Raw genomic sequence first — 25,452 nt, 5'->3', positions numbered from 1 at the left:
CTGCATCGATCCTGCCCTGAGTCAACTGTGGAAAACGACACATCTGTATTCTCTGGTAAAGTTTGAACTGGAGGTATGTGTGACACACTTCATCATTCAGTTTTACCATTAAAACACTTTGTTTGTAGTTCAGGCCTTGAATCAGCACCTATAACATGTAAAGTCTGGAACAGAACCAGTTCTGGAGCTCCTGTTGGTTTGACCAGCTCTGGAGCTTCAGCTCAGGTTGAAATCACTTCAGGTTCAACTGTGACTCATTAGTTACGTACGTACGCCACACTTGTCTCAGATGGCTGCAGTTTATAGTTAAAGGACAATACAGCAGCATGTCTGCAAGAAAACACACATCAGCTCTATGTATCAAGACAATAAGTACACACAAAAACAGCACACACAGCTTTTATGTTCAATAAACCTTTTTTAATCTCAACAGCAAGTTAGCTTATGTGTGGTCAACATCAATGAAGGTAAATATAAAACTGGATTTCTATTGATAGATTGATGTTTTGTTTTATCAGCAGGAGGTGAAATTATTCAACTTGGAAACACGTCCACTAGAATCTTCATGACTTGAGTCTTCAGCTAGAGAAATATTGCTATAATACTTTTAAATGGCATACACTGATTGACCAATGAGAAAAAAAAAGAAAGAAGAAGAAGCATGATAGAGAAGCTGAGAAAGAAGCTCCAAAACTCCACACGGTGGGTTGTACAGGGAAACTTCTGAGGGACTTTGGTTTTGTACCTTTGTAAAACCTGGCTCTACTTTTCGGATGAAAAGAAAAAAAAAAGAATACAGAAAAGGAAGAAAAAACAAAAATCGTAAAAATCAATGATAAACGGGTTCAAACAGAAAAAAAATGATGCTATTCAAAATCTTAATTTAGATTGAAAAAAAAGTAAAAGGCACACTGAACACGTTCAACACAAAATCAACCTCGGTGTAACACCGACAATTCACTACACCTCTAATCTGTACAAATGACACTCATCATGGACTGAAAAGTGTTGACTCTCACTTGGATTAAAAACCAACAATCAGATAAAGTGTTGCTGTGTCTGGTCTTTCTTTGAAAGAAATGAGTTTGTGTCCATTATTAGTGGGGGAAGAGAGCGAGAGGAGAAAGGTGCTTCCTCGAGATTGTGGGTTTCGTTTCATCTGCCAGGAAACAGCAGAGCAATACTAACCTTTTCCACCTCCTCCTCCTCCTCTCCCGCTACATCTCCTCTTCCCCTTGTTGTCAAAGTGCTCTAGTATTCAACTTCAACAGATCAACCTGTAGCTGCTCCAGCCTGACCTTACAAAATAAAACAATATTCACATAAAAGGCTCAATCCATGCTGTAATACTCGCCTGCGGACACTGAGGATTTAATGCTGTGAATGCTTTCCACTCTGGTGCTTGATTTCCTCCTCCTTTCTAAAGGACATTTTCCACATGACCTACAAACTGGGCGTGAACTTATTACTGTCAATAGCATGTGGGTGTAAGACCACATAAACAAAAGCCAAGTAGTTAGTAAGTTTTAGGGTGGAACTATTACAGAAGCCACTGGTCCAGTTTTGCGACATGTCATGAGCTGCAGCCATTGTTGCTGGAGTTAATGGTGCCTCTGCCAAATGACAGAGAAACACTGTAAGCTCTAAAGAATCTGATTGGACTACCCGATGGGTGACGAAAATATTTCATATTGATTATGTGGACTCAGGCATTTCAAAGTACAAAGCTGAAGAAAATCAACCAGGGGAAAAATGTCTGTTTGTCTCAAGTAAACATAAACAGCGTTATTTGGGGGGATGAAATACATTTATACATAAATATTCCTTTTACAAAAAGTGTACGTTTACGCTGCGTTAAATGAACTTATTACTATTGGGTTTTAGACTGTTAGTAAGAAAAAAAGACCACAGTGGCCACTCTATTTACCATCATTTTAGAGATTAAAAATCTGTTCACTTAAAAATCAAGCAGCAGGTTGATCCCACTTCAATCACAGGCTTAATCTTATTTGAAGCAGGGTTCATGAGCATTACAGGGTGAACTGTTCCTTTCACTTCTGCACCGGATTGCAACACCATATTGCTCCATATTTTCTTGCCATCTTTTTAAGACTGTTGACGTCAGTGATGGAGACGATGCCTTGTCGTGTTTGAGGCTCCGATAGTGAACTCTGCTGCATCCTGTCTGAAGGCTAATCTGCACACAAACACTCGTACAGTTTAACCTTTGACCACAGAGGGTCACACAGTCTGGCAGACGGTCACAGTCCCATAATCTCTAGACCCTCGGACGTTCACTGTCCCATTGTTCCAGGAAAGGTTGCTTTTTTTCCTTTTTTTTCTTCTTAATAAATCAAAATCATCAGGGTAGATACACGCGTGCGCTTCAAGTAAAATTGAAAACAGTCTAAGTGCTGCAAAAAAATCAACCTCTTCTGATTGCTGGCTGGCTGGCTGTCAGTCAAAGAGAGCGTTTTAGAGCCTATAGTGAAGAATCCAGTGTCAGGCCAATGACGATCTGCTTGTCTATGTCTCACAGCAGCCTTCAAACATCAGAGAGGAAACATTCATTCATGAAAATCCAATTCAGGGAATCTTTTAGGGGTCACTCCATTATTACAAGAAACACAGAGGCATGACTGGAGCATTGAGGATGTAAACCAGAATTCATCTAAAAGCTACCACTGACTGTGCACTGAGAGGGGAAAAGCACAGTTTGTGATCTTTTAATGGAGACATCAATACAGTGTTGGGTCATTTTTCTAAGTAATGACCATCGAAGATTTGACAAATTGGATGCATGAATTGTGCAAAGAAACGTAATCACACTCACTCAATACTCTCAACACAAACACATTCACCTCCACACAATAGTCTCCAGGCCCGTCCCTGCACTTCCAGGGGGCGAGTGGGTGAGAGATTATCTCCTGGTTACATCATCGGCTTGAGTGATGTCACTGCTGACGACACCGGTTCCCCAAGAACCAATCAGAGTTGGCTGTACAGGTGATGTTGCCATTCATCGTCCCTCTACATAAAGGATTAATAATATTGCTTCAGTATTGCCACAAAAAAAACAAAAAAAACATCGACGGTCTAACACCGCTACTTCTCAACCAAACACTTTAATTACATCAGCCCTCATTTATCAGGCAGACACAGGAGCCACAGTTCAACTGTTTAACAGATGTGTGGCCATTTTGACTGCAATAACTGGGAATGATCCTTCGTTTATTGAGTTAAATGAAAACCAGCAAGTGTGTGCAATCTGACAGAAGGAAGGAAAAAGCTGTTCAGTAGTGTGAGAAATAATTCAGGATCAGTAGTAACAAAGAAAAAAAAAAGACAAAGATAACAATTTGTATTATTAACGTCAAATAGCCTGCTTTAAAGCTTGCAGCTACAGAAATGTAGTATCTATATTTTATCTGGTAAAATAACTATGGAGAGAAAAAAGCTTGGAAAGAGTGCTTTGTGCTAGCGCTTAGCTTTAGTGCTGTTAAAATCAGATGCATTCCCCTCCGACCTCGGCTTCAATCAGCATGTTTCAGGTTACTTGTTGAAGCTGAAGACAAGCGAAAGGTGTTCTTATGGATGGTAGTGTTGAAACTTCTGCTCTTCTGAATACGACCGTCATGTTTGTGGTCAGAGTAGTGTGAAAAATATAAAGTAGGGGAGGAAAACACTTTGAACACTTGAATTTGTGGTTATAATTATGGTACCGTGATAAATGAGGGCCATTCTCTTGTTCAGTTGTTTTTTTTTCTTTTTCAAATAAGGAAAAAAAAAAAAAGCAGAAAGGTGTCCTATTATAAATACATAAAGCACTGCCAGCCGTTGTCCTTTTGGTTGTCTGTCAGTCAGTCTATTGTCGTTCTCTTCCAAACCATTTGTAGGTGAAGCTGCACTCTGGCAGCCTCCAGTACATGCAGCAGCTCCCCGGGCTGAATGGTGCAGTCCTAACGGGGGGGGGGGGACACGCACATAAAATCTACCCCGCCAAATCAGCATTGTGAAGCTTACTTTGTGCCACATGTGGGACCTGGTTTCCTGCCTCACGTGGCTCATGAGAACAGGAACAGAGGAGAGGGAGAAGGGGAGGTAGGCTAAGGGAGGAATTTGGTAAAAAGGTTGTCTGAGGTTTTGTCACAACTAAGAAATGAACGTTTGTATTAGTCGTACAAAAATTAACACTTCTTCTTCCCCGTTGCTACGCTTGTCCCCGTCCATTCTCTCTGCTCTCAGTGCTGTGTACGTTCTCATTGTCTAATACTGATCTCTCTTAAACCCCCTTCAGATGGTTTTAGTTGACCAGTACGAAGCCGTGCTGGGAGTCCACAGTCTCCATCATCTCACTGTCTAGGAGGGAGCCCTCCAACTCAGGCAGGCACAGGCCGTCGGACTGCCCCTGACCAGCCGCGACCCCGCCCATAGCTCCAACCTCTGCCTCCCCAGGAGCAGGTGGGGGCAGCAAGGTGGGGTCCAAGGCGTGGAACTCGTACTGATCCGGGAGGAGAGCCTCTGTGGAAGGACCCAAGCCCTGCTGCTCACAGCCCGGGGAGAAGCTGAAGCCCAGGCCGCTTACGGACACTTCATGAGGCTGCGGGTTGTGAAGCTGGTGGTGGAGGTGAGATCCAGGGGGGAGGTGGTGGGTGTAGTGGTGGTGGCTCATGTAGGGATCATAAACCAGGCCCTCTCCGGGTTCCATCAGCGGGGTGAGGCTGTGGCTGAAGGGCGGGGAGGCCTGGGGACTGCCTTGCTGCTGGGGCTGATGGGCGGCTGACATTGGGGGGCCGTGAGGGGAACTTTGAGACGCCGCCAGGTCCAAAGCAGGGCTCCCTGTGGGATAGGATGCTTCAGCAATCTGCATTTGGTTGAAGTAGGTCTGCAGCCCCATCCCCTGTGACTGCTGCAGGTACATCCTCTTCTGGTTCAGTCTGTGGAGAGAGCATTACAGTCGACATTACTTAGACTGACTACTAAACCTAAAACCAAAATGCTAAATTCACACGTGTTGCACAGCTGGAGAAGAGTCAGCAGGCAGAGATAAGTCTCTCTCTCAGATAAGTTTGGGCACAACAACAAAAAAAAGTATCCACTTATTTAGAAACAAAACAGCAAGCAGTTTCATGATGAATGGATGACATGACACTAAAGGGATGTTCACTATCGTTAGTACTGCAGTTTAAGGTCTTTGTGGCTGACATCTTGTTTTTCATTTTGTCATTCGTTCTGTTTGGGGGGGAAACATGATTAAAGACTTAATTTCTGATGTGTCATTACACTTCATTTAATAATATAAAGGTGAAAAGACGTCAGGAGAAAAGAGATTTCTTTTTGTTACCTGTGCTCCTGCAGCTGTTGCTCTAAACTTCGAGGGCTCTCCTTACAGAAAAGCTGGCAGCTAGCAGGACTGTTAGCCAACACGTTGGCCTTTTGGGCAGAAAAGAGAGATTGAGACTTGTGACCTTGGAAACAACTATTTCATGCATGTTCAAAGTGTCTTTGTAAGGAAGTTGTCAGAGTTGAATATAGTTCTGATCTTGAAGCGTGGCTGCAGTCAGATTGTACCTGAAGTCTGTGAGTGAGGTATTGTGTCTCCAAACTCTGTCTGCGGGACAGGAGAGGCGGATGAGGCCCGCCTTGATATAAAGCTAGGCTTTCTTGTTGCTTGGACGCCTCACCCTTTAATCACAAACATCAAATATTAAAACCAAGGGAACGTATCGTCATGTTCTTGCACACACACAAACACACACATGCACGTGGACACACACATCCCGAGGGTTCCCGTCCTGCCGGTTAATGAAGCTGTGTCAGGGTCTGGGTGCTCCATCATGAGCTCTAACTGGATTATCCATGCAGTCTCCTGCCCGAATGCCTGTGTGGTGACTGATCAGCCAGATGCCTCGCTCTAAATGGCATGTACCGCAGGGATTACACAGTCGTTAAATGAAATGAAAGCAAATTAAAAGGATGATGGGGCCCGAGCATCATAACCAACAAAGAGCTGTGTTATTGCATTATGAGAGATGGGCTGATCCAGATCTCGTCTGCTTGTGCAATTAATGCTGTGTGTTTTTTTCATGGGTGGTTTCTGGATTTTAAGGATGTCAACAATCATTTCCTCTTGCTGTGCGTTTATGCAATTGTATTACTTTGTGTATATGTGTGCAGTTCTGTGTGTGAGATTGCAGCTTGGGCCTATTGAGGGCCAGTCACAACTAGGGTTAAGTCTGACTGACTTCAACAAAGGGCTGCATTCACTTTGGCCTAGGCTCCGGGCCCCAAGGGGACGGGGAGACAGTAAACAAGCCACAGTTGGCTGCCTCTCTTGGGGTTACACAACAGCGCGGGTGCCCACTTAAGAGAATTCAGAGGAAGACTTTGAATGGGTGCGAGTGTTTTTGTGACATTGTGAGATAGGTCTTACCTCCAGGAGGTTGTGCAAGTGGTGCTGTGGTCCCATGGGGCCCATGGCGGCCCCTTCCCCAGAGCCCATCTGCTCCACCAGCATCTGGACCTTATTCAGTTCCAGAATGCCCTTGGCCCTCGCCAAGTGCTGAAGGTGCTGCCGAAACGCAACCAGACCTGAAAGCACAGACAAACAAAGAGGCGATCAGAAACGACGTCTCCCAAAAAAAAAAAATCAAAAGGCTTTGTCCCTTCAGAAAGGTTTACTCCTCAATGACTTCAGCTAACAGGTTGAGCAGTTTGCAGTTTTCCCCGCCCCTCCAGACAATGTGACTCAATCTACGTCATGATCCACTGTGTGCGTGTTTATATGTGCACAGTATCAGTTCTTTCAAGACCTGTCCAGTGGTGACGAGCTGTGAACAAGGGGGCCTGACTCACTGCAAAGGTGGGAGTTATTTTAAACAAGAGTCAGCGGTCTGACGTAAATGGATCCGCCCCATCAACACTCTCCACAGAGGATTACAAAAATAAATATAAAATTAACTTCAAAGAACATCAAGCAGTGCATAGGGCAGGCTGTGGGCATGGAGTCAGGAACACAACACGTACATTTCTAAGCTCCAGCTTTAGTTTCTACTTGGCTATAAACAGGTGATCTGCAAACAGAAGGTGTACACATAGCTGTACAGTGTATGAAAAATGGAAGTGGAGATAAGAGGTTGCTGAACATTTCCTCTTTTATTTTGGCTGCTCTTCCTCTCTGATGTGGCTGAAAGACAAATCCTGCCTGCCGCAGACTGAGACAGAAAAGCACGGCAGGAAACAAGCGGTGCAGAGGAAGAGAGAGAGAAAAGGGGAAGAGAGAGAAATATGTGGGCAGAAAAACCTTTAAATATCTGTCTATGATTCATAACTGGAATCATCACTGCTAAAGTCGTCAGAGGGACCAGAGAGGGCGAGCGAAGGAGCAGATAGAGAGAGAGAGAGAGAGAGAGAGAGAGAGGAGGGAGAGATGGGGAAAATGTGTGAAGAAGAGGAAGGAGGGGAAATGACAGAGTGAGAATGAGACACTTTTGTCCAGAAGGCAGTATACATACTGTAGGTTTATATATATGTGTGTGTATGTGTGTGAGTGTGTGTGTGTTGAAGGGTGTGACAGACAGCAGCTGCAGTAAGGGTGTGTGTGTGTGTGTGTCTGTGTCATCAGAATCAATGCTCATCCTCTTGACTGCTGCTCTTTGGATCCTGGAACCTCAGACATCTCCACGGTGGCACTGTATACATCAAACTTGTCAAAACCATCTTTTTTGTTTGTTGCATAGTAAACAAAGAGAGATTTGAATGTGTATATGTAGTTATGTACTCGCACTAAAGCTTTAATCTGATTTGATCCAACTACTCTTGCAAGGTGACATGACTTAAAGCCTCTGATGGCTAGAGAGGAACTGTGTCATCCCTCATTGCAGTCTACTGTCGTCCATGAAAATGCACGACAAATTCAATGGCACATAACGCACTCGCTGAAGTGTCTTATAAGGTGTGAAGAATGGCCTCACGCTTATCAGATTGACCTAAAAATGGAGGGTCTTGGTTAATGGAGGAGGATATTTGACTCACTGTGAAGTCTGAGTGCATAAAGAGAAGTGGGATGTAAAGGAAGAAAAAAAAGTAAGATATAAAGATGCTGTGTCCTGACCTTGGGTAAGTGAGGTGTCAGAGGCTCGCCGTCCCTCTCGGAAGCTGATGGGGGAGCGGTTGTGTGCATCTCGATGCTGTGAAGTCAGGGCAGCCATTGCTGGGTAGGCGGGCCGAGTGCCCATGAAAGGTGAGGGGCTGACGCCGGTGGCCGAGCTGTTGCTAGGTACCACCTCACTGAGCGAGGAGGAATCGTCCAGGAGGCCGAGGTCGCTCTGCATGGAGCCCATATCGTAACCCATGTCTGAGTCCACACTGCCCATGGAGGGGTTATGGCCGAGAGTGAATAGTTTACCTTCAGGGTGGACAAAAGTTGTTGTTCATTTGGAATTGAGCCAGAAAAAAAAAGCAACACTTCAGCATTAAAAGTGTGTAAGAAAGAGTGCACGAGTGTTACCCTGGTTTGACGGCCCTGGTTGGTTGGTAACCTCTGAGAGGGTGTGTCTCCGTTGGCCGAACCGAGCTGTCTGATAGGCTGAGAGCAGGTGGGGCGAATCCTCTTCTGTGTCGGGCTCCTCTGTCTCAATGCCTTCATCGATCGACGTCTCCATCATGTTGCTAGGCGAAGAGGTGGAGGACTTGCGGAGGACAGTGGGGGGAGGCAGGGGGTCCAGCAGACAGCCGTTCACCTAAACGTCAGGTGATGTAAAGAGGACAGTTACTATACATCCAGAGCGACGATGCCAAGGAGAGCGTAGCTATTTCACCAGGAGAAAAACTCACTGAGATTTACATTTTCTTTCTGTGTCTCAGCAGGCAGCGGCACAGGTAAAAAAGTGTCTGACAAACAACTAGCAGAAGCGGGAATCCGGCTGGAAAACATTCAGCAGCCCGAGTTAAATTCCAACATGGCTGCCGTGTGCATCAACCGTAACATCAAGGCTTGTAAGTATCGTGTTTCTGAGCAGTAGTTCTCTTTTTGTGTGATTAAATCAATCACACTGATCGTATCGTGCGAGTTCTCCCTGTGGACATGTTGTCATCTTATTTTCACGCACAGGCTACCACATAGTGTTTTGTTCTAAACAAAACAAAGGTACTGCTGGAGGTGTCCATACTGCTTGTCTGACTTGGAACTGGATTGGAACGGTCACGCTCGGGTTTGACGCCAATTCCAGCTCCGAGATCCAAGGTCCGAGGTAAATGGACCACAGCAATAGATCGTTACAGTATACAGTGTGTGTTGGCCTAGAAGTGGAGGGTGGGGATAAAGGAACGCAGTGCCAGGAAGTGACACACACACACACACACACACACACACACACACACACACACACACACACACACACACACACACACACACACACACACACACACACACACACACACACACACACACACACACACACACACACACACACACACACCCCATCTGTATGAGCGGCAGCAGAATCCAGAAAGCGCAACTTTGCCCAATTCCTCATCTGCTTTCTGTAGTGAGCTGGGATAGGAATGCTGTTACTCAACTGACACACACACACACACACACACACACACACACACACACACACACACACACACACACACACACACACACACACACACACACACACACACACACACACACACACACACACACACACACACACACACACAGGCAGAGGGGGAAACAACATTGAGAAACAGACAATGGAAAGGGGAGGAGGTCATAAGGGGAGAGGGGAGTAAGAGGGTGAATTAGAGAGAGAGAGAGAGAAGAAGCTGAATGGAAAAGAGAAACAGGAGAGCGGTGGAGAAAAGTGGAGCTGTTGGCTGATGGGTAGGAGGTCACAGTGGTGAGATCGCAGCTTCCTGTCCATGTGTGTTCACTCAGTTTCACATTAGGTCACATCATCATCACAGGACAGCTTACATAACCAGGCTCCATTCACGCAGATAACGCACACTCTGTCTCCCTCTCTGCTGCATTCTGCTGTGCCCAGACACACACACACACACACACACACACACACACACACACACACACACACACACACTAAACACTATACACTATACACATAACCGTTTATCGGAGCCAGGGAAGGGGGCAGGATGGATAAGTAATTTTTAAGATAGATACAGCATTTAAGGTGTGTAATTGGGCTTTTTTGTCTCCACACATGTTTGTGCGTTGCTTCAAGGTGTGTGTGTGTGTGTGTGTGTGTGTGTGTGTGTGTGTGTGTGTGTGTGTGTGTGTGTGTGTGTGTGTGTGTGTGTGTGTGTGTGTGTGTGTGTGTGTGTGTGTGTGTGTGTGTGTGTGTGTGTGTGTGTGTGTGTGTGTGTGTGTGTGTGTGTGTGTGTGTGTGTGTGTGTGTGAGCCGTGCGGGACAGGCAGCTGTCCTGTCTGACGTGAGCGTTGCCTGAGTTCTTACATAAGATCGCTGCACTCTGGAGGGTTGATGGAGCAAGTGAAAGGCTCAAGACTGCACACACATACATGTGTCAACATGACACAGGGTACGCCTATCAAAGCCAATCACTGACAATCTCATCAGGATTATATTTCAGGACACAGTTGTGCTAGCTAAGTAACTGCAACTTCCTAAAATGCCTGATCTTTTAAACTGTTGGTTTTTTAATTTCTTTTTTTTTCTTTTTAAGCAGCGTTGGACGTACTTTGGGCGTGTTGACGTCCTCCACCATGAAGTTCTGCTCCAGGGGACACCCAGTCTGGGGGAAGGTGAAAGCATCTGTCGAGGCCTGAGGCACAGCAGGGGAGCGAAGCAGACGAAGGGCCTGTGGGAGCAAACCCACCTGTGCTGAACCACTGGTTGACTGTGGAGAGACGGAGACAGTTATTACCATGAAAAGAAGGGGGGGGGGAAAAATCATAGAAAATGCTCAACAACGTCCTTAATTATAACGCAATTACAGCTCAATTGAGCAGCTGCAAATTTGACTTTGTAATCCAAACGAGCAAAAAAGACGGATTTTAAACGATGAGGGAACTGAAAGAGAAACGACACAAGAAGAGACATTGGGAAAAGAAAAGAAACAATGAATAATGCAACTGAGGAATTAAGATCAAGGCTGGGTGAAAAAGACTGGGAGAGAGCAGTGAGGGGAAGACAGAACCCGGCGAGCTCGTATCTGCCTGTTTGTTCCTGGCTGCAGGTGTGAATAACACAGCTTTGATCATAGGGTGTGGATGTTCACCCCCATACATATAATTCAGATGCCCGTTGTTAACCTGACATTACCTTTACAACAGTCTGTTCTGCGATGGTGCTGGGCCGTCGCTGGCGGGCGTCGAGCCGCTGTTCGACGGGGAAGCTGCAGCGGTGGGCTTTGAGCCGCTCGACCAGCAGGTAATAGATAGCAGCAAAATGGTTGTAGCTTTTGTTCTGCAGTGACTAAAGGAGAACAAAAAAGCTTCATTAGAACTCCTTTAATTCAAGTTATTACTAAACTCTGTTTGGATGACACTAAAGTTCTGGGACCATTTAAAAAAAATCCTGTGATCATTCCAGTATCGAAAGTAAAGAGTACTGGTCAAATACAAACTAGGCCTGTCGGCAACAACTAGTTCATTGTGATTAAGTAAAGTCTGACATTTATGTACGTGGTTAGTTGAATTTTTTTATTGCAATTATCTGCATGCTATTTTGTTGCACAATTTTCTGTGACTCAGTTAATAACCTTTGATCTGCCAGAAGGCCCTTACTTAATTTCAAAATAAAAGCAGGGTTTAATTCAAACAAAAGTAAAGAACGTAATACAGTACAGGAATTCAAAATAAAAGCTTAACAATTTTTATTTTTATATAATGGCAATTCAAACTTGTGATTAACTTTTGAAATATAGAGATAAACCGCGATTAATAATGTTTGACAGCCCTAATAAATCAAAGACAAATTGCAACCTCTTCATTCCACAAATACAGAAGTACAAAACGACTTCAGTGGATGGAAACATATTTAGCCTGAAGGTTCAGATGTGCTCAACAAAAAAAGTTAATAAAACCATCACATGTGATTATTGTGCTAATTTGTTTGACTTCAGCGACGAGAGCGCTGCATTGACAGAAGAGCATAAATCTAAACTGTCATTTTACGACTTCATTACCTTTTCTGCAGTTACAATTAGGATCAAACAATCCATGCTAAGCAGGTAAAGCACCTGTGACCTGACCTTTATTTACAATGTATTCCAGACGGCTACCACTTTACATCTATTTTTTTTTCTTCATCAGTTTAAGTAAGGATTTAACTATTAATGTTTTCATTATTACCCTGTTTTATCGCTTTCTTTCAGGGACATGTTTGTTTGTTTCATCATCTATGTAAGAATTTGCATCTGTAATGTTTTATATCCACTTTTCAATGTTATATAATCAAAATACAAAATGACTTAGCTCAAAAAGAAAGTGTTATCTTTAGCTTAAAGGGCAGAAAATCCAGGCACCTAATACATAATCATTTCAGCTTTATTCACATTTATGTACAGACACAAAAAGCCTGCTCCTTAAATAATTCTCAACATCTCCAAATATAGACTGTATTCCCCTTGTGTGTCTGCATGACAAAGAAGCAGTGTGCACAGTTTGATTTCATTATAAGCTTTGAATCCTCTCTTTGGCTAATGTTTTCCCTCATGGAAGTTCAGTGGATGAAGAGTTGGGGATTATCTGATTATCTGTTTTTTTTTTTAAATATGTGTATATTCAGTTTAGCTGCACTTCTCACTGAGAAATAATTCACATCTTCTCAAACATGTTGCAGACTTTAGCATTAGGCATGTTAGGCCACTGCCTGAGGCACAAACCTATCAGGGCCCCTGAATGCTACGATGCTATGAGGATCTTATTCTGTTTTGTATTACTGTGGTATGATGAACTTCACACCTCCATAATTCCGCTAAGAGAATAAATCCAACTTCTTCTCACCTCTACAGTCTTGTGCTGGTCGATGCCCAGGCTGTGCATGAGGCGGAGGACCTGCTCGCTGTACTCTCCCACAGCCACCTCGCCTTCAGCAGACAGCGGCTGCTGATACAGAACAGGCCTCTGCACGGGAACATACAGAGCCATCCACTTATGTTCCTTGATCTGAGCCACAGACAGACGCTTCGACGGGTCCAGCACCAACATCCTGCGAATCAGGTGCTCACAGTCTGCATGGGGGGTGGGGAAAAATCGGAAGTTGGTGAGATTTCATTGCCCATGATTTCAAAAGGAAGAGGTTGTTTATGTTTGATAATACTGGGCACATCTCTGTATAAGCTAGGATGAAGCAAATTAAGCCACAGAGCGTCATGTCCTTGTCAAAGCAGCCCAGATGAAATGGGGCAGATCAAAACACACACGCACACAGACACGGTAAATCTGCTTAATTCTTTAGTTTCCTCTGCCGTCATTTCTGAGCAGCGTGTATGAACTCTTGTCTCCTTTCCTCCCCTCCTAATGAGAGCTCCTCACCTCTAGTTAGAGGCTAGATGAGTTTGACGTCAGACACAGCTGGGTTCTTAACAGGATTACAGTTCCCCTGGCTGTGCTGCTTTGGCCTGCCTGCACCCCCACTGCCTGCACCGCATTCTTGCCCACCACACGGCATCTTTCCCTCCAAACCCTGCTGCTCATATAAAAAGAAAACGGGTGTTGTTTGGAGAACAACAAAAAAAAAAAGCTCCATCGAAAAAGGCTTCAGAAATCATCGATCTCTTCCCTAAATGTTCACACTGATTGCAAAGTGAGAATTTGGTGTTCTGCCCTTTTATATCAGCAGTTCATAAAACAGAAGGTGTGCCTGTCAACATGCACTCAATGCTGGACATTCTTCCCAGTTGCCGTGTTAGTCTGGTGATGCCTGCTAACATCACTTTTTTTTTTCTATTACTTGCTCAGCCGACTAAATATTTCCCCTCTTATGTGCATAACAAGGTTGCCCTTAGACGCACTTTTACCACATGCGGCAATTTCTTCTTTCTTCTTGTGCAGCTGCTAAGTTACAAACTGCTTCTAATACAATACAGAGTACAATTTTGTTTGACCCAGAAGTTACCCTGTCACCGCTCGTTGCTATAGCCTTGTTTATAGCAACAGCTGAAGCTGAGCACATATTTCAACACTGCTAACCACCAGGGAAAGGTTCGACTGTAAAGGGGCCGACACTGCGTGCCCCATCTCGGCTGACTGTTTGATTGACGCTCCGCTCTTAGCCAGCATGTTACACCACCATGACTTAACCACAGAACCATCCCAGTTAACACTTCTAGTGTATATACCGATGGTGTAGGGTTGCAGCAATGAAGGACAACAGATTGACTGTTACAAGAAGTTAAAGCACATGGAACACGTTATAATGCATATTTCATGTTTTATTTGATCTATTTCATCTGTTCACACGCAAGAGCTTAAACATAACATACCAAAGTAATTCACCACGAGCATAACACTACCTGCAGACATTTAGGATTCAAACGCAACTCAGTCGGTGATTTAAAGCCTTAAGAGATCACCTGATTTCACTTCAATTTCACAAACATCACGCTGTTTTTTTTTTTTTTTATTTCAGTGGGGGCTGGGAGAGGCTGTGTTGGTGCATCACAAGACAGTAGAAAAGAAAACAACACAAGCAGCTGACGCTCACAAAGCACATGTGTTTTCCTTCATTTCAAATGGAACTGTACAAGAGCTTAACTAAAAAGTAGATACCTCCCCTTCATTAACAACAGGACAAATATTTCTAATCATAAATAAGAAGATCTGACTAAATCAAATAATTCTAGGACATCTGGACACTTGTGTTAGATATTTTTCTGACATTTTGACACTTCTCATCCATTAAAACCAACTCTTGTTGCTTTGATCTGCGCTGTGCACAGAGTGTCAGCTGCAGATGCCATGCAAAGAAAAAGGATTTAGTTGTTCTGGAAGACATGACTCTCGGATATCCTAGACTACAGTCTACCAAGACTGAGTGATCTGCAACAGCAGGATACATGCAAACACATCTACGTGTGTTATTAATTTGGGAGTAGACCACAATGTGCAGAGAGCTGAGAGATTCTAGTGAGAGTAAACGGCGCGGTGCAAGGCTGTGCTGTGCACCACAGCCTGGAATGGTGAGAGGAGATGAGATGGACTGTTTCTGGATGAGGAAATCTGCACACTATGTTCCCCCCATGGTCGGGGAACTGGGGCTGAACTTGGCTTGGGAGGGGGGGGTGGTGTTGCAGATCTGGATGTCAGTTTGGCCAGAGAGCTGACATTACACTCCTACATTCGCCTAACTTCCTAATTGTTTCCAGAACAAAACAAAAATCAGATTAACTCTTTAAGCACAACCCCCCTGTGGAGAGAGAGTGCTACACACCTGCAGATAAGATACAAAGAAGCCAGAGAACAGAATCAGACAGAGACATAGAAGGGCTGGAAGATGACTCAGAGGTGGGGTTGTGTCTGAAATCACACTGCTCACCATATATAGAATACACCATTATGAAGTGGTGCCCAAATTCTGAGTGAGCATTATTATACCATACATAGTGCACTCATTGTATCCCACAATTCATTTAGAAAAGTAGTAGTACTACTGATGGTCACTATCCAAGAAATACATACCATCATCCATTGCAGTTCAAAGATTTTTACGAATGTGGCGTATGACTGCTCTCAGACGAGTAGTGACCCGCGTGAACACAAAAAAGTTCACATCTGGGTTTTTATTGTTTAACAGAACTCAAGAAGCCTTTTTTTAAGAGTAATGGAATCGTATTATTATTGATTTGTGGCTAGCGTTTTAGTTGTGCAATAAGGTTATTTTATTGTGCCAATGAGTGCACTATATAGTCCACTATATAGTGCACTATATAGAGAACCTCCTATGTAGGTAGTAGGGAATGAGTGTGCAATTTCAGAGAAAACCAGGGTGTGAAATTGACAGACAGACAGACAGACAGACAGACAGACAGACAGACAGACAGACAGACAGACAGACAGACAGACAGACAGACAGACAGACAGACAGACAGACAGACAGACAGACAGACAGACAGACGAGCTGCTAGAAGGCTTCACTGGCTCTTCCCCAGGTTACATAAACAGCTCCAGCTCTGGACTGAATCTGCTGCCAGCTAGCTAGCACAGCCGCAAGCACCAGGGCTGCTTTGATAGGGTTAGCCAAACTGACTCATCCCGCAGTCTGTGTGTGTGTGTGTGTGTGTGTGTGTGTGCATACACACACACACACACACACACACACACACACACACAGACTGACAAACGTACACACACTACAGAGAACAATGACAGAGTGTCTCCTACAGTATCCCTATCAAATGGGCGTACTGTTCTCTCGTTAATGAAACGACCCCCTGACTGGTTGCAGCTCATCCAACAGAGTGTTGACTCAAACCGGAGAGCGTGATCTATTCACCTGAGCCACAGTGTCCCCTCATGGGAATATTCATGCTATTTTCATCTCACGTCGACTACATACCGGTTTAAGACAGACTGGAAGTTGTCTCACAAATACACTGGATGCATGAACATGTATAGGAATGTGACGTACTGAGGGACAGGAGTCTGTTGGTAGAGAGTCCTGTCTTCATTTTGTCTTCTTACCTTCAGTCATGAAGTAGGGGATGCGAAACCTCCCTTCTAAGACTCTTTGTCGAAGCACAGGCAGAGTGGGCCCATCGAAGGGTAACGCACCACACACCAGCACATATAGCACCACCCCCATACTCTGTGAACATGAAGAGACGCACACAGATAGCATAAGGTCAGGTCACTAAATAAGTCATGTACCTGTGCAAAGAAAAATGAACATATGTTTTAGTCGAAGTCAGTGAAGAATGTTTTGCATTCACAAAACTTTCCAAAAAAAAAAAAAAAAGAAAACCCCAGAACAAGAAAATATGGTGTAAAAAAATATGGTATAAAAGTATAAATAAATCAGGCTTTAGAGTGTGGTTGGGGAATTACCACTTTATTACAAAAACAAAAGTTGCTGACATCATCGAGATCTTTTTTAAAAATGTAACATTTTTAAAAATATGGAAATTCCGCCTGATTTCATTGTGCTCAGTGAAGAAAGTTAAACGAAACTGCAATGAAGAAAAGAGAAACTGACAGAGGGAGAGCGAATACATTTAATCTGAGTTGATTTAAAACTGATTCCAGAATTAGAACCGACCCTGATGCTGTCTAAACTGTGGTAACAGCAAGTACTCCAGTCAATTAAAATGATCATAAACCAGGCATAAAAAAACATTTGAAGTCATTAAGAGTGACACAGAAATGCTGTTTTAGAGCCAAATTAAATAACTGATTTTGTGTTAACAATCAAGTGACCGTAAGAAATAAACTACAGTAAGGGGCTAGTAGAAAGTGTAACAAAAAAAACGTCAGCTGTTTTCTCAAAAAAAAAAGCGCTTCAATAGAACAAGTAATGGAGAGGTAACAGCCAATAGTTAAGTCTTTATATCACAATCAATATTAAATGGGGACTCTCCAATTCAATGTTTGTGTTACTGAATCTGGAAAAAGGTATCGAAGAAAAAAAAAAAAAGTATTGTTGACTCATGTAAACACACATCTTACCCAGATGTCTAACTGCGGGCCCTCGTACTGTTGGCCCTCAAACACCTCTGGAGCAGCATAAGGCGGGCTGCCACACCACGTGGCCAGAGGCTCTCCTGGTTGGAAGAAGTTCCCAAATCCAAAATCTACACGGGGGGGGACACACACAGGACACAGGGGTGGTGGTGTTTATGGAGGAAGGTTAAAGACCATCTTCAAAATTAAAGTTGGTTAAAATGGCAAACGTCCTTCCACTCTGCTGCACACATGTTGCTGTGATTATTTTCCTGGAAAAAAGCCGCCTGGGTTACTTGTGAGGCTAAAAGAGGAGATGTCAGGCACATGGTTTTACAGTAACACAGTAATGATTGGTTTGCTGCGGTGGTCAAAGTGTGCAAAACAAATGTCCAGAACAAAAGATGGTGTGTGTGTGCCTTGCGTGACTTCAAGGGGTCTGAAGGTTTTGCATAATGCACCATGTGATCTACATATTTGAGCAGTGAGGAAACGGCCTTTGTATGAGGTAACTCTCCCCTGGAGACTGACATGAGGTCATCAATTCTGTACTCTGATTGGCTGCTGGGGGAGTGACTACAGATCCGATTTGATTCTTCAGGAGTAATAGGACAGAGAACTCAAAGAATACAAAAAGGAAATGAACACAGAATGTTGAGAAGATCACGTCTGTGTTTGATTAAAGTCCACCTAAAATCTGCCAAATCACAGTGAGCCAACAAGAGGGCTAACTCAGCCAGACCTTTTTTTTCTCACTAGTTTTGTTACTCCTTGACTCTATCTCAACCCACTCCTCTCCTCCTTTTGACCTCTTGCTGGTTCCTTCATCTGATGGAGAAAGGTGAATTGATTGAAGTTAGTGTATGTACTTTTATAATTGACTCGTGTTTCTTGGCTGTAACTTCTCACATGAACAGTTGTTGGTTTTCTTTGCTCAATAATCATCTGTACAGGAAACCCTTTTTTTTTTTTTTTTTTTTTTTTAAATTATTTGATGAAAATAATCCCATGCTCAGTCAGTCCATTATCATCAGGCCCCTGTGAGGGTGTCATGGGACCAAACAGCTACAAGAACACACAATCAGGCCCATTTTACCCCCACCCGTTTTTTCCATCATTCAAAGCAGTTACATAAACACAGAAAATATTATGCAAAACAAATAAATACAACTGATTAAAAAAAAAAAAAAGCTGTATTACATAAATGGGGCTGGAGGTGATGTGGGTGCGCACACACACACACACACACACACACACACACACACACACACACACACACACACACACACACACACACACACACACACACACACACACACACACACACACACACACACACACACACACAATGAGAAAGAGACAGTCATTTCCTTTATTCTGATGACCACAATCCTTTACAATTGAAACCATACTATCTCAAACTGCCCTGAATGTCCTTTTCAGATGAATAAACACAAGACACAGCCGGAAGCAACCTTTCTCATCCATAAATAGGAACTATATAATCATAAAACACATTATCATTCTGGTAATAAAAAGTACTGTTTGGTCAGTTAGTTCAGATTTGAACGTTATTGAGAAGTAATAAAGTTTAGGTTGTGTTGAACCATTTAGGAGAATTTATGTTGTGTTTCAACATTCATTTGGAATTAGACTGAACGATATTTAAGCAGTGAACGGACTGGTTCCAGGTCACAGACTAATGTAGCGATAAAACAGACTTTTAAAGCATAAAGATGCCAACATCTCCTCATAGAGTAAGCTCTGAAACAGCAAAACAAAAATAAAATCATTATTCTTTAAGGGGGAAATGATCATTTCCTCCACTTTTAAAATGCTTCTTGAATTTTCTGCTTTTCTCTCAGATCAATTCTTTTTTGTACACTTGGCTTCAACTAATTCAGAATATGCAACAGTCTTGAGACAAAAGTTCTAAGTTTCAGTTTGAGAGGTGTTGATGAATCGATATAATTGTTTTCAAGTATGTATGGTAGGTTTTGGTGCTGCTGATTTATATTGTATTTATTGTGTTTCTGTTTAATTCACAACCCCATGTCATCTGGAGCTAAATTAAAAAAAAGGGGATGTAAATGATTCCAATGAGGCATCAGGACTGCATTTGGTATTACTGTGCTGAAAAACGTCTCGTTCAGTGGGAAACGTGCGGAGGAATCAGGAGAGATAAGCTCGGTGCAAACTCCAGGTGAAGCGGAAAAAAATAGTGCAATTGACACCGAGTTCATGTATTCAATCCGTTTAATCACTGTGGTGCAGGCATGGCAGCGGCAGGTGTGTGGTGGAAAATAAAGCCACAGTGGGGTTTATTACAAGTCTGTTTACTGTCTGATGCTGCTGTGAAGGTGAGATGTGAGATGTAGCCGCAGCACAGAGGAGCGTTGCACTGGGTTTACCGTCAGAAGCTGTGACCCATTTCATGGAGCTGAATACTGAGCAGACTGGTTGACGTCAAACGCTCCTGGGCGCTGCAGGCAACCAACAGCACTAACAGCTCGACAGGAAGGGCAGGGAGGGAGACGTTGTGTATGTGTGTGTGTGTGTGTGTGTGTGTGTGTGTGTGTGTGTGTGTGTGCGCCGCACACAACAGTATTAGCATAATATTATCCTAAACATGTCATGCTAGAATCCTCTCCTGCTTATGGCTTATAAATGATATGACAGGTGTATGAATGATAGAAAGACAGCATCCAGCAGCCACAAAACATGAGTGTGTCATCTCTAATGAGGTATGAACAGTGATGCAGCTGCAGCTCAGGATGCACGGCCCAATATCTACCTTCTCTGACTTACACTCAACATCACCAGGGCACTTTTTGGGCGCTACTTTAGCCCCGTTGGTAGAGCTAACATTAGCCTCTTTGCACAGAGGTTAATGAGCTGCTCTACTGGTGGCAGGTTCATCTCCCTGATCATGATGCTGTTTGGGACATCAATCCCCACATTTTCTGGCATGCTAAAGATGGCTTTCCAAATTAATAGGCAAAATCCCCCAAAATAATCTGAGAAATAAAAAAGTTCTTCCAAATCCTCTTCAGGAGCACATAACGTGTTTACAGTGAAAAGGTGACTTTGAAAAAAAGGAAGAGCTTCTGCCACTGTACAAAAAAAAAAGTTTCATTTATTCAACACAGATTTGTTGAATTCAGGACATGTAAGGATTTTTGTGACATAATGACCAGTAGCTTATGGTGGCTAACATTAGCAGATGTTAGATATGTTATCTTGTCATATGTCTGTTATTGAGTCATTTTGTTGACCCGAGTTGTCTTCTCAACTCACTTCCCTTTGCAAACAATCTACTGTGTCTAACATGACTGAGTCGTGTGCACACATTGGTTGCTGTTATGTAAGAAGTCACATTGACGTCAACCACTTAGATTATTTAGCTGTGGCTGATTTATTTGATATCTTATAACTGTGTAAAAAAAAAACCCTATCCAATGATGGACATGAATGGTTTTGGAGAGATCAAAAGTGATGATAATTCAGTACTCATAATTGTTATACAAAAGGCAAACACTTTCTTGGTGGTTTGATGGGGCAGGACTCAGTGAGATAAAAGGTGACGTACCTCTGAATCAAATCTGATCAATAAGCCGAGCACACTGATTTTTAAATCAAAGAAACTAAATGTCACAGAGGAATACTTTCGGTATGTAAAGTGTTGTTTTTGACCAGGATGAGCTACTAAGTAAATCTTGAGCTTCATATGTCATATTACGAAGGATAATATATACAGGATATTTATCACAAAGAATCAAATGTGTATACAGATAATAATTAGAAACTGTTTTTCCAACAAATGTCCCTGATCTGAGGAGTGTTTGTACTTTCTACATCTTTTAATGGAGCGTGATCTTTAGGCCCCTGGTGCACGTCTAATGACGTCATTCAGGATTTTGTTTTCAGAAGTGCACAGCCTCAAACTCAGACTTGATATTTTACTTTTAAATCCCAAAGGGCTGTCTCTTCTTCTACTCTTATCCAGCGAGTCGCTTTTGTTTTTTTTTGTTATTTCTTGTTATTTCTCCTCCTCTTTTTCTATCCTCTTCAATATGTCAACTTGACCGTGAAGGGGCTGTTTGAAATGAAAACATGAAGGGCACCTCCCGCTGCTGCTGCTCCCCTCTCCTCTGAGCCTGACCTTTCTTTGACTGACCGCTGCCTGGTTAAGCTTCTCTCTCTTACACACACTTACTTACACACACACTTACACACTTACACACTTACACACTTACACACACACACTTACACACACACACACACACACACACACACACACACACACACACACACACACACACACACACACACACACACACACACACACACACACACACACACACACACACACACACACACACACACACACACACACACACACACACACACACACACACACACTGCCCAGAGGTGACCTTCAGAAAGCAGGGACACATCGCTGGGCTGCAGTGAAAACCCCTCAGAATCCCACTGTAGGTAGTTGATAGCATTCTTATGAACATCGTCTGATCATCTACTGATAAAAGTCGTTCATTTAGAAAAACTTTTGTCATGGGTGAATGGATGCAATGTAATGCTAAAAGAAAAGATAAGTAATAAAGTACCCTCTGTGGTTCTTATCTACAGTCAAAACGTCTACTTATCTAAACTTCACACACCTGGTAACAAACCTGTCAGACGGTGCTGTGGGTAAGAAAAGTACAAAATGTACTTTGCTGCTGATGTTGCCCCCGAGACGATTTTTTTCCCCTCTAATCACAAGCGAGGTAATGTTCTGTTCATTGTTTTCCTTCTTCTTCAAATCTAATCTGCTGTTCGGACAATCGGCTCTGAGTCAGACATGTTTTAGAAAATTACACCTGGGGGTAATAACATCTCAGGGTAATCATCCAGAACCCTTCAGAGAAACAGTGGACAGGATCATGTAGTAATGATGTAGGTGAAACTCTCTACCTCTATTCTTCAGTGAGAAGTCTTGTCTGATTTGATATAGCGTGATTTGAATTCTGAGCAAAAATTAAAAACCACTGAACGCTGATCGACTTGAAGGTCAACTGGGACGCTCCCATCATCTTAAGGAATGGTGGCAGAGTTGCTCTGTCATTGAAGGTACTAACAAGGGTTTGTTTGAGGTTGTGCGTTTGTTTCAGTGTGTCTGCTCTCCTTTCACACTTGTATTTTTAGCCTTCCACATGTTATCAGCACACCTTAAACTGATTTTGGTAACAGCTCTGAATAAAGCCAGGAGATGCACGTCTCTTCCACCGCCATGCTCCTTATCGTTCTTCCTTTCCCCTCTCATGCGCCACTCTGTAACGTGGCCCAGTCCCCATCATCACCTCTTCTCCTCCTTCCTCCAATTAAACCTCTCCTCCTTCACCCAGGGAAACAGCGGTAGGGTGACATTCTCACAAGCTAGCTCTAAATGCCAGTTGCTTAATAACAACACTTTGAAGCTTGTTCTACAGACCACAAGCTTTGTCTCAAATCTCTGCCTCAGGGTCTCTGCCTCTTTTTCGCTCTCTAATGCTCGCGTCTTAAAAAGAAGTCGGGTTACTGGGAAGTGTTTTAAACAGGTGGCACAAGTGTTTGGTTTCTCGCTGAGACCAAAGAAACATACAGGGTCATTTTCAAGCTAAAAGCTATCATACAAGCAACCTCTGGTCACTTCCTCACCCTGTGCTAACAGCCTGGGCAGCTATTTCATTCATAAATGATGTCCAATAGTGCTGTGATCGTGGCAGGCGATTTATCAAAGATATACGTTTCTGTCAGACGTCTTTCCCTTTCCTGAATTTATGGGGTCCTCCTACGCTTGGTACCTGCAATCTTGATGTTCATGTGGCCATCCAGCAGCAAGTTCTCTGCCTTCAGGTCCCTGTGGACGATGTTGCGGTTGTGACAATACTCCACTGCCGACAGGATTTGCCAGAACTTCCTCCTGGCTTCGAGCTCGCTGAGGCGGCCGTGCTTCGCGAGGTAATCTGCACCCAGAGAGAGAAAGAGGGAAAGTAAGACAGGCCATGAGTAATGTTCGACGTACATGCGGAATATATTTTACAATGAAGGCGTTATATAACAAGACCCCAAAGGGCTTTCTGACAGCGTACCAGGTATTGCATTTTCATTTCTCGGAGTGTCGGTGGTTTTGTTTTAAGGATAATTGACTTTTGATGAGGTGCAGGCCCAATGCCAATAGTAGCTTAGCGCTGTTCTACATTACAGCATGCTTTGTGTATGAGTGTATGATGTTATAACTCGGAGAGTTAGTGTTTGACACAGTTTACAGCAGAGATCAGAGAATGCAGTGTGTTGCCAGAAGTGGAAACCAGAGGAGGAGATTTCAGAGAAGAAGTCTTCTACTCCAAAATGTCCACATCAGAACGGGCTGGGGTTGGGTTGTATCCGTCTGTGTGACTTATCCCCTTACTCAGTAAGACAGGCTGACTTGCTGTTTACAAAGACCCCTGAACGTTGTCTCAGAGACCAAAGTCATAAATTCACTGCTCTCTTTTCTTCAAGCATCCAGATCACTGACCTTTCCCTCATTGTCTGCTCTCAAAATGACCTTACTGTTTTTCCAACTCTTCACACTCAGTGTTTAATTCTTCAAAGTCAACCTGACACGTTTTACACCTTTCTTGATCCCCCCCCCCCGCCCCCCCCATCCATCCCTGTGAACTTTGGAGAGTGTGGCGTTTGTTGCTGTCAGCAGGGCTCCTCTTCACACCTCCCTGTCCAGATAGCTCGCACAACTCTTCAATTCACACTCTGTGGCAAACAAGATAGGACACTCTCTGTGATGGCTTCACTTCCAGCTGGCATGGATACAGACCAGCGACCAAACCTGTCGACAAAGCAAGACAACCACAACAGACGTACACAACAGAACTCGGTTTGGAAGCGAACAGGATGTGCAAAAATATCAGGAACGCAATTAACAGAAGACCCACAAGGTTGATTCCATGATGGTGATGCTTTTTTTTAATTATTATTCACAAAGCAGAAAGGGAATCCAAGCCAAGTTTGTTAATGAAGTTAAAACAAATCGAGTTATATCTGGTCTTAGCATGTGTAAGAATCAGAATCGGAATCTGTTTTTATTGCCAAACACATATATGAGGAATTTGTCTTGGTGTATTGGTGCGAAAGAAAAAGTACTTGAATAAAATAAAATACGAGAAGCAATTGCCAATATATACAATAGAATTTAGAAAAATGTGAAAAATTCGAAAAATCACAAAATGTAATAAAAAACACATTTAAGGTCTAGTTAGCGTGAAATTCATTATCTTTCATGCAACTAAAAAAAATACCTTATCACAACACTGACAGAATTCAAAACGATACATCTGTCACGGAGCGAAGACAAGTTACACTGAGCCAAACTCATAGGCCATTAACATAAATAAAATGTGCATCATCTAAACCGGGAGAGCAATGTCCGTCCTGAGGCCAGCTACATGCATCACACAGTAACCACCTCATCTTAACAACTCTGTACCGTTTCAACGATAGAGCGTGTAGGGCCAGCTGTTTGTTTGAACATAGATGATACAATGAAAATGACTTCAGGACATAAGTTGCACTCGTACGCCTCAAGGAGATGGTGCTGCCCCAGTGTGTTTGATAAATAGCTAACATCTGACCAAGTGGGGAAACCTGATTAGACAGTAGCTGCTGAATTCCACAGAGGAGGCTCTTCAGTGACCAGGGCAGCTTTCATGCAAAGTTGCTAATCAAAAAACACACCGGGGAGGGGAATGTGGCGAGAAGGTCCCAGTATGCACCTTTGAGGAGAC

General features: G+C 43.3%; 1 protein-coding gene across 2 annotated transcripts in view; it reads right to left on the bottom strand.

Annotated features, from left to right (window-relative positions):
* Positions 1–398: 398 nt before the first annotated feature.
* Positions 399–25,452, bottom strand: part of sik2b (salt-inducible kinase 2b) — a 39,997-nt gene continuing 14,943 nt past the window's right edge. For both annotated transcript variants that reach the window (XM_079354813.1, XM_079354812.1), the window contains exons 4-15: positions 23,473–23,634; positions 17,636–17,760; positions 16,655–16,778; positions 12,977–13,203; positions 11,292–11,444; positions 10,708–10,866; positions 8,510–8,741; positions 8,114–8,407; positions 6,434–6,591; positions 5,572–5,685; positions 5,345–5,433; positions 399–4,937 (exon numbers count right to left, since the gene is read on the bottom strand). In XM_079354813.1, the coding sequence (XP_079210939.1) occupies positions 4,304–4,937; positions 5,345–5,433; positions 5,572–5,685; positions 6,434–6,591; positions 8,114–8,407; positions 8,510–8,741; positions 10,708–10,866; positions 11,292–11,444; positions 12,977–13,203; positions 16,655–16,778; positions 17,636–17,760; positions 23,473–23,634 (2,471 nt within the window). In that variant the 3' untranslated portion in view covers positions 399–4,303. The remainder of the gene's footprint in view (positions 4,938–5,344; positions 5,434–5,571; positions 5,686–6,433; positions 6,592–8,113; positions 8,408–8,509; positions 8,742–10,707; positions 10,867–11,291; positions 11,445–12,976; positions 13,204–16,654; positions 16,779–17,635; positions 17,761–23,472; positions 23,635–25,452) is intronic.

The sequence above is a fragment of the Symphodus melops genome, assembly GCF_947650265.1.
Source record: "Symphodus melops genome assembly, chromosome: 10".
NCBI classification, from domain to species: Eukaryota; Metazoa; Chordata; class Actinopteri; order Labriformes; family Labridae; genus Symphodus; species Symphodus melops.
Note: the sequence above shows the minus strand (reverse complement) of the source record. Positions and strands in the feature narration are given on the sequence as shown.